Source organism: Aricia agestis, chromosome 12 (genome assembly GCF_905147365.1).
Source record: "Aricia agestis chromosome 12, ilAriAges1.1, whole genome shotgun sequence".
Lineage (NCBI taxonomy): Eukaryota > Metazoa > Arthropoda > Insecta > Lepidoptera > Lycaenidae > Aricia > Aricia agestis.
The window spans coordinates 11666664-11681999 of NC_056417.1; the positions used below are offsets into that span (position 1 = coordinate 11666664).

General features: G+C 35.2%; 1 protein-coding gene across 1 annotated transcript in view; it reads left to right on the plus strand.

Moving 5' to 3' along the window:
• Nucleotides 1-413: 413 nt before the first annotated feature.
• LOC121732726 (protein eva-1 homolog C-like) overlaps nt 414-15336 on the plus strand; it is a 54120-nt gene continuing 39197 nt past the window's right edge. Inside the window, exon 1 of the mRNA XM_042122680.1 lies at nt 414-522. Within this exon, the coding sequence (XP_041978614.1) occupies nt 447-522 (76 nt within the window). The 5' untranslated portion in view covers nt 414-446. The remainder of the gene's footprint in view (nt 523-15336) is intronic.

Genomic DNA, 15336 nt, shown 5'->3' on the forward strand with positions numbered 1-15336 from the left:
GAATGGCGGGCACCGGCTGCGTCAGTCCGACGTCCGCAGCTGTAGTCGCCAGTCGCCACGCCGCTTGTTTACAGATAAATAAGACCACGTGCGCGCTCACTAGTGACCTCTCGCGCGAGCTTTTCCCGCGCAACATTAACGGCTTAATTTTCGAATTTTTGAATTTCGAATGTTTTATTTTTAATTGTGTTTGTGTTATGGTTTTTTGTTAGCAGCCAGTTCGCTCCGTGATTTAAATGACGAACTAAAAACTTTAATTACTGCGTTTGACGTTTTGATTTTTTAATTATTTTCTTCGATGAAGTTTGTGAATTTAATCGAATAATTTTTAATGAGTGTGGATGACTTGATTAATTGGGAACTTTTTCGTAGTTTGAGCTACTGAAGTGACTATGTGGAGGGGGACTTTTTGAGCGGTTTTTCGGTAGACAACAGTGGATTTTAAAATGTGTTCTCCGGCTTGTTTACTTTTCGCTGTGCTGGCGTTCTCTAGCACCACTTGTTCGAGCTCCGACAGCTTAGGTTAGTGAGAACACTTACTTTTAATAATATTTAAGTATTTTACTTTAAGCGGATCTTTAGATTATGATTAAGACGCTCTGCATGCAAATTGCTACTCTTTGTTTGTAACTTACAGTATTTGAAATGAATAGTTTATTTGTATATTTTATGCTTTTTAAAATATTATATATATTTTTACATCTTAAAAATTTATAATTAATAAATATAATTATTTTTATTACGTTATACTGCGTAAGAATTAAACTTTTCTAATTACTAATTATGAATGTTTTATAATTTTCTAATGGGTAATTATTTATTTATCGGTAATTAAATATCATATTGCGTTTTCTGTTACGGAAAAACAGGCTTTAACAACACACGTATGCTATATTCAAAACAATAACTTAGTCTGTGGGTTTAGAGTTCATTTCTGAATGGCCCATTTATGTCCTATCGTCGCCTGTCTTACCAATTCATATTAGGAAAACATAAGCACTAAGCAGATTATTGATTTCCGTTTCATTCTTTCCTTAAATATTATGTAGTTTTAATAGGGTAGATGGTTTAATGGAGACCAGGCGGTAGTATGTTACGATCAGTTGTTTCGTTGCCCATTTAAAATTCTGAAGTTGAATATAAATCAATTAAGTAAATAAAAAAATATTTTTGTTATCTGTTGATGTTTTATTCGTTAAAATCGGATCGTTAAGGTAGAAGATGATTTTCAAAAATATTTAAGTAACCCTAAATTACATAGATATTGTTTTTGTTATAACCTTTTTTTGATTTTCTTTGCTTCGCTGTATTCGGATAATTGAAAAGTTGAAAGAATGTTGGTTATTTACATGAAATGTATTTAAGCCGTTCATGCCTATAATCTACTTAGTGAAACAATTGTCGATTTACTCAGCATTGTCTACAGATCGACAATATTAACGATAATTGAATCGATTAATCTCTATATACAAACAATAAGACCTTAATCGCTTAAACCTCCATTTATAGGACTATATAAATTATGCAATCGATTGAAATAAGGCGCTCCTCAAACCGATAATAAACGTTACTCGCTCAGAAAATTAAAGGTAAGTAAACTATAAATTAATTAAAGTGGAACCTAAAAAAAATCAATTAAAAATTGTTGCCACACTTAAGAATTTTACAAAATAACGAGCATACACAACAAAAGATAAATAAACGATGCGTTTCCGTACATCTAGGCGAAAATCTTCGCGGTTGATGCCTGATAATAAGTTTCTACTTTCTAAGTGTTTTTGGCAGGAGTTAATTGATTCAACAGCATTGTTGATTGGTTAATATTTTGGCCTTAGCAAATCTAGTAAAAACATCGGCAAATAAACATCATAAACCTGACATTACTGCGTTCGAAACGTGCGAATTGCCTTCAGCAAATAATAATGAGACAGTAATAATTGATTCGGATTGAGATGTCACTCTGATTTAACCTTTGGAAAGTTCTCCAAGTTTACCCAAAGGAATCCGAGCCAGATTGCTTATGGAGATGTAGTAAAAAGCGATCAAGCTCGCCGACCACTTTTGAATCTATCCAAGTTTTCTTAAGTGCTAGTATATACGTCCAAATACAAAGTTTGTCTTTAGAAATCGCATAAATAGTGTAAGTTGCTAAAAGGATGGCTAAAAGCAAGGTTATAAAAGCAAGGGTGTATGCGGTTAGCCATTTTGAAGGATGAAATCATAATATTTTGTCTTGGCAACAAATGTTATGGTTCTTATAAGACTGTCATCAGACGGTTTTGGTTATAATAATAATATCAATGGACGCTTCACACCACGTCAGTCTGGCCCCGTGCTAAGTACCTGAAGGACTTGTGTTACAGGTACCAGACAACGGAAATATATTTAATATACTTTAATACTATACATATATTTAAGATTTTTTATAATATCATACACATATTTAATACACATCCAGACCCGGGAACATTGAAAACTTTTTGTTCCGTCGGCGGGATTCAAACCCGCGACCCCCGGCTTGAGCTGCCACACACTTAATCAATTGAGCCACAGAGGTCGTCAAATTTTATACTCGTATGTTAAGACATTAATATTGGGTAAAAGACACTTGTTTTAACTATTAAAAGCAGTAGCGATGTGCGCTTCCTGTAATTCGACTGTGTATGTAAGTCAGCTAGTTTTACTTCTAGTATATAAAATTCTCGTGTCACAGTGTTTGTGTGCGACTTCCTCCAAAACGGCTCAACCGATATAAATGAAATTTTGTATGTACATTCGTTAGGCCTGAAAATTGGTTTTTATCTACTTTTTATATTGGTACTAGAAAAAAAAAAATATAATTATGGAAAAACAACGTTTGCCGGGTCCGCTAGTCTTTTATTAAAAATATAACATACTGGCGTAACAGTTTCTACGCAGCCATAAGGTGGTCGCTTGTCACGAGGATCGGAAAGCCACCTCTAGGCAACATTTAGAGCGATACTTATAATTTCAAGTTGGTCGACTGTCGTACAACTAAATTGCGCTTCACAATTTAATCGGAAAACTTTTTAATTTGTAGGTAATCGGAAAGGAATCGCGGTTCTTATACGATTGATGTCCAATTATTTAGTTGTACAATACAATTATTGTATTGTAACTGTACAATTTAGTTGGATGCATACGTGGGAGAGCCATGCTTGGCATGAATGGGCCGGCTCGACTTCGACGACGCTTGCGCTGTATTTCGCCGAGTGAGAGAGTTTACCGGAGGCCCAATCCCCTACCCTATTCCTTTCCCTACTTTCCCCTATTCCCTTCCCTTCCCTATCCTCCCCTATTATCCTATTCCCTCTTAAAAGGCCGGCAACGCACTTGCAGCTCTTCTGATGCTGCGAGTGTCCATGGGCGACGGAAGTTGCTTTCCATCAGGTGACCCGTTTGCTCGTTTGTCCCCATGTTTCATAAAAAAAATGCAATGTGAGAGCTCTCATAAGTTGCTATAGCTATTGGTGTACTATGCGATTTGTTTGGCCAACTTGAAATTGTAAGTCTGCGGTCACTCTTAGTGTTTTATATTTCTTTTGAACTGCAGTTTCTTCTGTACCGTAAAATCGACATCACCAATACTCAGACTTAACAATGCTAGACAAAACTTTCATTAAATTGTCCAATTCCCTCTGTGTAACGAAATTACGTCATACATTGCTCGCAGTAATATTGTTCGTGGACGATGCACGTGCGGTGAATATTACAGCTGTACACAATATCCTTACACCTTGCCTGTTTCTTGGGAGAATTACGTTTTTGCCACCATTTTGTGAGTCTTTTAAGCGTTAATTAGGCTCAGAAAAAGTTGATTTTCTGAGTATTTTTAGTCATGATGGATAGTAAAGAGTTCAAAATTGGTGTGACAAATACGTTAACAGTATATGCTATCCTAAACTCTGTTAGCGAAAAAATATGCATTTGCACTTACAAAGTAAAAAATATCCAATAATTTAAAGGAACTAAGGACTATAATATTAAATAACAATTTGTATCTAATAATAGAAAAAAAAACAAAAGTATAATATTTCGCATGTCATGGCCACTCATGGCGTAGCAATCGCTACGAACTTGCTACGAAACCGTAGCGCGCTACGACAGACTCTACGAATGTTGCTCCTTTTAAAAAAATCTTATTAACTTTATATTATATCCACACTAATATTTTAAATGCGAAAGTGTGTCTGTCTGTCTGTCTGTTACCTCCTCACGCCCAAATCACTTGACCGATTTTGCTGAAATTTGGTATGGAGATACTTTGAGTCCCGGGAAACGACATAGGATACTTTTTGTCCCGGAAAAATGTACGATTCCCGCGCGGTAAGTGAATTTTTGCGCAATGTAGTTGCGGACCTAATAATATAATAGTTTCCGCACCGGTTTCGGTGACGGTGGCTGGTTTCATTGAAACCAGGCCAGCTACGCAGGAGTAATTTTATAGTGCCCAAGTGTGTGCGCAGTACACAAGAGCGCTCTCTATTCCTTTACTCTCATAACCCAGTGAGACGGAAGACTGACACGACCGGCAAGAGATCAGGCGCAGGACCGACTTTTACATACCCATCCGACGCATGGATCATCTTACTTGTCAGATAATCAGGTGATCAATCAGCCTGCATTGTCCTAACCAAACTTGGAAATAATATGTTTCCAACGCGGGAATCGAACCCACGACATCCGACTCAAGAGCCGCGCTCTGTACCACTAGACCACGGAGGCATAATTGCGGACATCATCATGTATTAAATGCATCAGACACAATTTAAGCTATTATATTATATCCTGAAACAGGTCAGTTTATCACACAACAAGAACATTGTAATTTTATGGTAATTGTGAGCCTATTTAATAGTATACTCGACTAATTTTTAAGGTTTAAATGTTAAAATAGAGCCGCCGCGTTGCCAAATTTCTTGCTCGAACAAACCCGAGCCAACTGAGCGGTAAAGAGTATTAAAGGAATGTATTGTACAACTTTTATAAGAAGACATTAGTTCACTCTGTTTATAGTTCACTGTGCAGAACACAACAATGTATATATTTTCCAGTCTAATTATGTTATTGTGTTGCTAAATATATTAGTATTAGTTTAGAAGGTAATGAGACGGAATTCAAGGCATCAAACTAATGCAATAAGAAAATTATATTCTCTTTGTCTGTTTCAATTTCGAGCTGCAAATGCATTGTGGAGCGTTTTTTTGCGACCCAACCGTTATATTTTAATGTTTTTCATATAATAAAATATGCATTATTTACCACGGTTTTCCTTGTTTAGAGTTCACCGTGAAAGTAGCAGCGTTACAGAGCAATTGTTTTTGTGATTTGTATGAGCAAGCGCTCCAGCATTATAGATTTGCCCATACAAATAAAAAAATGGTCTTTTAGCGCTGTTACTTTCACGAATCAGTTTGACCTCTTTACAAGGAATACATACACTTCCTAAACTATTATCACTTAGGGCCTGTTTCACTACTTCCAGATAAGTGCTGGATAGGCTATCCACCACTTAACAATACAGATAGAGTATGGAGAATCTGTCAAATAAGTTGTGGATAACCTATCCGGCACTTTATCAGGAAGTCGTGAAATAGGTCCATAGATTTGTAACACCCTATTATAGGTTTTTTAGGTTACTTCATATCTCAGCCAAATATTTTTTCCATTTTTCCATTAAAGCGCATAACGTCGCAATCATATTCCTTACCTTTCAGTGATAATTTGTAAGTTGTAACACTAACCTTTGTATAGCCAAGGTCAGTGTCTTGAATTTTTTTTATAATGCGACCCCCCTGGAATAAAAAATACCCCCAGTCCTCACCCGTTGCTTTTTGTAATATATGTTGTATGTTTATGAGTATACATAATTATCCTTTTGTCAAAATTATTCTACTTAATATACCAATCTTTCGATCTTTATTGTTTTATTTACTGAAATAGTTCTTTCAATCTCTGGCAATCCCCCTACAGAAACTTTGCGACCCTCCACGGGTTCGCGACCTACACGTTGATAAACACTGGCCAAGTCAAAGGGCTTGCAATACTCAAAGGTATATTTACAGGACAAACTCTGAACAACAAAATGACGCCGTAAAAGAATATTCTACAGCTGGGAATAAAGATCGAACATCTGTGTTATTGTACCGACCTGCACCGTATAAACTCCTACAGTCGCGCTCACTTGCTCAGTAAAAACTTTAAACGTTTGTTCAGCAGGTTGCTTTGTGCTTATGATAATACTTAAGGTACTTCTACAAAACGACAGATTGAAATAACTGTATTTCTATGTGATACACTTTGGGAAAATCGGTTGAAAAAGGATGTTTTGTGCTTATGATAATACTTGTATTGAGGTACTCCTATAAATGTACAAACGCATAAGCCGTGGGCTGAAAAAAAACGGCCAAGTGCGAGTCGGACTCGCGCACGAAGGGTTCCGTACTGTTAAGGAGAAAACATAGGCCAAGAATTGTGTTTTTGTATGGGAGCCCCCCTTAATTTTTTATTTTATTTTATTATTATTCTTAAATATTAGAGTAGACATACAATTAAGGCCTTTGTGAAAGTATCAAGTGTCTATCTGTTGCCATTATTGATATCGAGCAAAAAAATCACGTTTGTTGTATCGGAGCCCCCTTTAAATATTAATTTTATTTTGTTTTTAGTATTTATTGTTATAGCGGTAACAGATATACACAATCTGTGAAAATTTCAGAACTCTAGCGGTTCTTGAGATACAGCCTGGAGACAGACAGACAGACAGACAGACATCGAAGTCTCATGAATAGGGTCCCGTTGTCACCCTTTGGGTAGAGAACCCGAAAAAACGCATAAGCCGTGGGCTGAAAAAAATCGGTTGCACTCTGGGAGTGTCGGTAAAAATGAAAACTACAATACATTAACACACGTTACGACAGACAGACACACTTTCGTATTTATAATCAAAATAAATATGTATATTTAATAACATAAAATTTGAAATTGTATAAAACAACCCTTTACCATAGTAGGCGTTTTGAAAAGCCTCCCTTTTAGAACAACGCGTGCTTTGTTTCGTAAATACTCTTTACTGCGTACCTTCTTCCTTTATACATTTACCATTGTTACTAATGTACGCATTTTGCAACTTTATAAACACAATATTGTGTTCCATTTAATACGACTTTTCATATGTGCATTCGATGAATATCAAAATTGTACGCAGAAAAGCCTTGTTCTATTATGTATTGCTGTACTCTGAATATGTAGTTAAGGGGGGGGGGGGGGGGACTAACCCTAATGTGTCGATATATACATTATATTTCCGAGGATTCGATCGGAGCAAAAACACGGTATCTTAAAATTTTCTCGACAGAAAAAAATCACAAAGATGCATCTAATTTTCACCTGGCATTAGAAAGACGGGCGTGAGTGTGAAGAGAGAAGGACGATGTTTGGTTTTTGGGGTTAGTCGCCCTCTTAACAACTCAAGACTTATTACCATGAAGATTTTAAAAAGTCACATATTGGTATCGGTTAATGAAGGTAAATAATAAACAGATTCAATGCCATGATATAATATTGGCCTCGCTTCGCTAAGCGATAGACCAATCATTTTGTTTTCACATAATATTGTTTCAATTACTTTGTGTCTTAAAAGATAATCTGCCGCACTCAGAGTGGAACATAATTACTTAAAATATGTAATTACTTAATTCAAAATTTTGACATAAGCCCCATACATCATCTGTCAATCTCTTCATTAAATTGAAGGTTAATCATAATTAAATGTCTCCGAGTACGGCGGAATGGTTACGATCGGTTGTTCTAAGCATTTTTTTTAAGTTTTGTTAACAGACTTATGGCTAACGTTTTTCTCAATATATCTCTCAATTGACTAGTAAATAAAAATTATTTACTGTCCTAAGTCGCCGAGATTACACAAAGATAACTTCTACCCTTTCCCGCCGTGTTCGGAATACATGGCGGCCATTTTGATTCGTAAAACCCGCACGTACTTTCAACGGACTTTATTTTTAAAGGACGCCGGGCCAAATGAATATAATATTTCGTGTTGTTCCATTATTAAATTATTGATAATTGGATTTCATACGCAATTTAAGTAACTAGATGTATCTACTTAATTTTATTGGTGTGAAAATAGTGGCTCTACTACGGGGTTTTTATACAAAATTGCACACTTTTTATGCAGTCTTGTGCCTCGATTTAGTATTTTATTTATAGATTGAACTATGTAAAGCCTCTTAAACGAATGGGAAAGCTTCTAAACTACAACATTCTTCTAACAGCTGTAATATTCTAAAATTCTGTATGCATTTTAGAATATTGCAGCTTATCTTTGGAAAAAATATCTAGCCTACCTTTATTCCAAGAAAACCCCGCATTTTTGAGTTATTACTTATTACCATATTTTAAAATAACCATTGATAGGTTTAGGGAGGTACACGGCGTAACAGAGTCCGACCCAAGAAAAGGTGGCGCGACGAATTAGATGCGTTTGATAAAGAGTGGCCAACAACATCACAGGATCGTGAACTTTGGAAAGAAAGAGGGGAGGCCTTTGCCTAGCAGACACTGTAGGCTGATAATAATAATTGATAGGTAATGCAATACCTTTTCTCAGGTACTGAAGGCGACATTATTGTCGTATTACCCTATCTTCATTGTGTTAAAACGTCCTAAACAATGGCCTTTGTAATTTTTAACCCTACATCACCGCGTAACATGTTTATTTCGTTATATGACTACAATTGATGGCTCTACTAAAACAAAAAGCGTGTGCGTGCGGCTCTACCCATCGTATATTAATTAAAAACGTGACAAACGTACTTCGCCGAACCGAGCTGGGTCAAACTCGACCATATGTCTCAAACAATAAGGGCAAAACGTACCAAGGGTAGGAAATAGGGTTAATTGGGCATTAGCACTACTTTCATAACGTATGATGTATGTTCGTACGTGTCTGATTCTCAGTATCGCCTGTCTAGAACTAATTTTACACGTAATATTTAATAATTATAATAGTTTCGTAATTATTGTAGTATTTTAAAAGCGCGATCATTCTTAGTATTTAGTCTATTTCATTGAAAATGTCATTACGTATAATTTTATTAAGAGCATGTCAAACTCTTGTCTATATATTAATACGTGAGCCAAAAACTTTGTAACCCTTTTGACGAAAAATGGGGAAACGTAGGTGAATGAAATTTTGCACAGTTATAGTTTATATGATGAAGGAATGCATCGAGTTAATATTATTTTAAAATAATGCTTTTATCATATATATTTTTAACAAATAAAACGTTACACACACTACGACACAACTACTAGGAAAAATGACAGATTTTTGAGTGACAAACCTATACATACGAATTATACTCTTTTATTTATGGTTGAAGTCTGTTGACAACAAGGTGACAAATTGAAAATGGATTATAGTTTTTTTATTGAATCTTAGATACTATTAGACAATGCTTACACGGCTAGTCTGAGATCAGCTGAGTCCCAGGAGTTGAAAAAAAATATGATAAAGTCAATATTTTTTACAAAATATAGGGAGTAGTCCTAATGTCGTTGAAACTTAGGTCGAATTTCGACCATTGGGCGATCTCTAGTTTAATATAATACACTTTACACGCCACGCCATTTTATAAAAAAAACTTCAGTTTTTATCAAATTTTGACGACGTTGAAGACACAATGACGTGCAGAACTTGCCTTTCCCGACAAAACTATTCAATATTCTAAAATGTTGTATGATCAAATCAAGGCCTATCTACCCCTCACATCAAAAGTCCACTTCATGATGGCACTCAGGGGAACTGCACTGTAACCCTTCAATTATGCAATAAAAACTTTTATGCGGTTACAACAAACCATAAGGCTATATTACGGTGGTCAATTTAATAAACCGTACTGAAAACGAATCTTTATTTTCCTTCCTTAGGTACGAATTTTAAATTCAAAAAAATTTCTTTCAGGTGTGTTTAAATTCTTTACCCATCCTTAAAAAGAAGTTCACTTAAAAAAGATTAGCCGGTGAACTTCGTATCAACTGGACTTTCACAAGCATTTCAAGTCTAAAACTAGCCAAACCGTTTCTGCCATCCTGCTGTTCCCGAGAGAGACGACAAAATTGAAAATTAAGTTATATTTATATATATTTTAAGTAATTTGTTTCCAATTATCCATTTATTTCTCGTCAACTTGAAGATAGTGTTTGATTTTATAAACTGAAGCATTTCCAAGTCCAGGGAATCTAGATGCGTATTATAATAACCACAAATAAAACGATTCGTTATATTTTGTTTACACTCTATATGTGCCTTTACTGAATCGTTTATTTGAGGGCTTCAAACAAAACTGGGAAAACGGTATTTAGAAAATAAAATATCATAACATACCTCCAATCAGTTCGCACACCGTGCACCAACAAGCTATTGAACAAACATGGATTTGGACCTGTGAAGTATACGGGTTTTGTACATAAATGTACTTACATAACGTTCGGTTCGTTTTATCAAGTTTTGAAATGGTTTAAAGACTAAAATATTTGGGAAAGAGCGGCATGAAATATAACAGAATCTTACGGTTATTTTCTGTTATATTTTGTACGAGTTTTTGCCTGCGGCTTCGCTTGCGTTAAGAAGTATTATTATATTCAAACTTTCATCACCTATTTTAACCCCATGGAGGTATAATTGATCAAAATTCTTTCTTAGCGGATGCCTACGTCATATCATCTACCTGCATGCCAAATTTCAGCCCGATCCGTCCAGTGGTTTGGGCTGTGCATTGATAGATCACCTTTGAGTTTTATATAATTAGATAGAGGAGAAGGTATTCTCATATTCAAACCAAGTTAAATCATTGATCTCTTCTTCTTTGTTTTGATTGATACAAAACTGTAATCTAAATGTGGCACCAAGATGATTCATTTATGACCATTTGACAGATTAATACTTCGATCGCAGATTCCAGGAAATGCTTTTATGTTCTATTGTACTCGCGATCACTGGTGCTCTTATGGGGCTTGAAGAATTAAGGAAAAAATTTACCAACATCTGTTAAAGTTAATGCTCGAATTAGTATCTGGTTGCCTTTCCCCTTTCTCGTAGGAATAAATGAGAAGACGTCACTTTAACAAGCTGGTAACACTAACAGACATTGGTGAAAGTCTCATTTACATACGGAATGATTCAGTATTGCATGTAACAAAAAATATATTTTTTCTTTCTTCTAACAGGCCAACAGCAATAACGGTGACAGACGATGATTGACAAATTGGGAAGTTAAACAAGCAGTCATCGAGGATAAATTTCTATCGGAAAAATTTGAGAGCTCATGAGAAATTCTTTACACGCGCTTGATTCTCGGAAGTGAATATAAATTTTCCCTCCTCTGATGCTACGCCAGCTAAATATAATTCCATTTAAAAATAAACAATCAAAGCCAAATTATCTACTTAAGTTTGATTAAATCGTGATTGTTGTATATTTTTTTACATTGTTGGTGTTAACTTTTTTCTTCACATTGTACCACCGATCTAGCAAATCAACCCTGTCCATGCTTTAATATTAGCAAATATATATTCTGTGATATTAGTCATAAACAAAAAACGGCAAGATATTAGGTATGTTGGTTGTATTTATCTCAATTAAAGTAAAGTCATCTTAAGTTATCTACACAAAACACAAACTCCTCTAGCCAACTAAAAATACAACTGCGTGGTAACTTTAGTTGCTATTTAAACACAACTCAAGTAAATTGTACCTCAACAAAACATTCTAGAAAAGGTATTTTTATTTTGCTCCATGTGGGGTATGTTAAATATGTGCATGTAAAAAGGTAGTGTCAATATTTCGGTTTCCGCGCGGACAGACGGACGGTGCGTATATTTTTAATCCTCCTATGGCTCTAGTTTTTTGGTTAGTGACAAGGGTTTTAGAAATACGACTATATTCGTACGGATGTAAATAAAATTGGAAAAATGCAATATATCCTTATATTCGTTCAAAAATTGTAAGGAAAATATCAAGTTGCATTTGTTGAAAAAGATTAGGGATTAAAGATTTCAATCATAAAATTGTAAATAAAATACATTTTGCAAAACGTACAAAATAGATTGAAAATTTGTTTTAGGATCAAGAAGCGCTGTTTTTCAGTAACTATTCCAATCAAAAGTTGTTTCAAATAAATCATGATAACATTGTTCGTAAATATTAATTTTTAGTTATTTTATAAAATTGTAAATTACTTTTTCGGGGTTAGTTCTCTAATAATAATTTACGGAAACTCGGAAACGGTTTGTGTACATTCTAAGTAAAGGAGTTAGAAGTAGATTTTTTAATTAGTAGAAAAAACTGCGTGGATTGCAAGGGACATTTCAAAGTAGTGAAGGATCTCTCGGCAGCAGTTGCTTTGATGACTCCTCTCGAGCCTCGTTAAAGGCATAATGATTATACAGGATGCTGGCGAAATTATTCTGGATTTTTCGAAAAGCCACACTTTTGATGCCGCTTTTGTAAATAGATTTTTTTGGACTACGTTAAGGAAAAATGACGCTGACAGCATGTTTTACTAAATGTAACTATTTTAGTATATGGAAGACCGAGCTTTGTTTGGAGTTCAAAAACGGAAAGAATTAAATTAATGTCATTGAAAAATTCGTAGCTTCTCTGGAATATCTTGACGTGTTTTTTCGGCCCGAATTCTTCTACTGTTTAATTTTTTATAAGCACGAGAGTTGATTTAAAGTATGTATATGATTTTGCAGTCAATACTTTTTTAATTATCTTAAATATTATTATATCCAATAAAATCATAAATATAGCGGATGAATGTAAAAGGAAATATCAATTAATTAATAAGTTATAAAGCATAAGTTGCGAAGTTTTTTGTAAAACTGCAGAAGTTTGCGTCTACTAATTTTGTCGATTATTTGCTAACAGATAATTTCTGTAGAGGAAATATTGAGTAAAATATTAAACTTGTTAACTTTATATTCATGTTTTATTGTCAAAGTTACAATGTTATACTGTGGAATAATTACATTAAAGTTAAGTTTAAGTTTAAGTCTCGCTTTATAAGGGCGGACACTCTTTTGCAAACTGTTAACTGGTAACGAGATGAACCCCAAATTTTCCAGCACTGAGTTGGCTGATGATGATGAATTAAAGCTAAGAACAGTTTCCATCGTGTCAGCTTTCAATAAATAAATAAAAAAACAGATTCTACCTGTTTGGATGCTACAAAGCCACGGACAGACTCAAACACAGATAAACACGTTAAATTAATTCCTCTTTTTTTGTCAGAGGTTTTATGTAGGAACCAGTTCATACCAGTTAACTTGGTCGAAACAATCAATAGCAGAATGCCGATCATAAGTGGATACGGTACTTTCTACTACATCAAAAAACATCGATAATGGAATTTTCCATTACTAAAATAGAACTCTTTCGCGTGACTTCAGATCCCATGGGAATTCTGGAAAAAAATATTGTTCGTCACTCATACAACTGTGTAAAATTCGATGCCATATCAAATTATACAGAGATCTAAAACCTAAACTCATTATGAATTATAGATACTATGTTGCTTGCAAGCATTTTTAGTTGTTGTTAATATATAAATTACTAGCTGTCTCGGCAAACGTTTCTTGGCCATATAAGGTATGTATTTCGCCCGTATTATTTTATTGAAGTGACTAAATAAGTATGTCACCATGCCATCGCTATCCCGTCGCACAAATAATAGTCGTCGTCAGTCTCGAGTTGTAATAATTTACTAATATAAGTATTCAACAAATGCACTTATAATACTTACCCAGAGCTGCAGGTGCGTTGCCCGCCTTTAAGAGGGAATAGGGTAATAGGGGAGGGTATGGAAGGGAAGGGAATAGGGGAGGGTAGGGAAGGGAATAGGGTAGGGGATTGGGCCTCCGGTAAACTCACTCACTCGGCGAAAACTCCGGTCGAGCCAGCCCATTCGTGCCGAAGCATGGCTCTCCCACGATTCTCAGACCCACTGAATATGCATATAAAATTTGGTTAAAATTAGTAAAGCCGTTTCGAAGGAGTACGCGGCCCAACATTGTGACACGAGAATTTTATATAAGTATAAAATCTATTCAAATATTAACTTTATTATATTATGTACACAAGAATTTTTACATTGAATTGACACTTGCTGCCTTCGGTGTTGGGCTGCCTGTTCCAATTTTGAATATTTAAAAATGCAGTCCATCGCTTCGTCACGGTCGCGGTGCAATGTCAACTAACTTTAATAGAGTAGACAGAACTAAGCTTGTATGTAACAAGGATTATAATAAGCCATACACGCTACGGTCTACCGGAGAGGTCACCTGTGCAGTTATGACTGCGCAGGTGTTACTCGAAAGATTTTTTTTTCGATTTTGCGCCGGTCGCCTGCGCAGGCTCAAAAACTGCACAGCCCCCCTAGACAAGTGGCATAACGCTAACGCTAGCGCTGACGCTAACGCTACAAAATGTATGGATTTGACATTAGTATTCGCTAGCGAAGCGATGACTTATGTCAAATCGCATACATTTTGTAGTGCGTTAGCGTTTTGCCACTTGTCTAGGGGGGTTTTGCCACTGGTCTATTCCCACACACATTCCGGTCTACGTACGCAGGTATACCAACAGGTACATCTCCGGTAGACCTTAGCGTGTATGGCAGTCATAACTAAAATTAGAGCAAACACCGTCATAATTTTTTAAACTGTCATTTGAACTTTTTAAATTGTTTAAGGATCGCCGTAGTCGGTTAAAAGTATTACAACTATACCGCTTTCAGTACCTAACTCAAACATGCAACGTAAAGTCGACGAATACTGCTGTATGTTTTCGTACGAAATCTCATTAAAACATGTAAAAACTGCCAAACATAAATTACATCAAAACGTTAAAAACGCTAAAAATATTTGTGACATTAATTTTCTAAGCAAAATTATGTTTAAATTATATTTTCGGTGCGGAAATTGGTAAAGTAAGATGAAACTGGTGCCAAAATTTTTTAACGAGAATACGTTTTTCCATGCTTCCAGCACTTATTTATCTTGTTTTATTAATAAAATAAAAACTTTTTCTTTAAAAGAAAGTTACTCAAATATTTAAGTGTTAAGAAGGTTAAAATTTGGGGGTGTCTTACAAAGAAAATATTGGCTGCACTCCGTGTCATCCGCGTCAGTAACAAACAACAACAGAAGCAATACGAATCTACGTTTAAACCTCACACTGAGTATAATAATCTATATATATATATATATATATATATATATATATATATATAT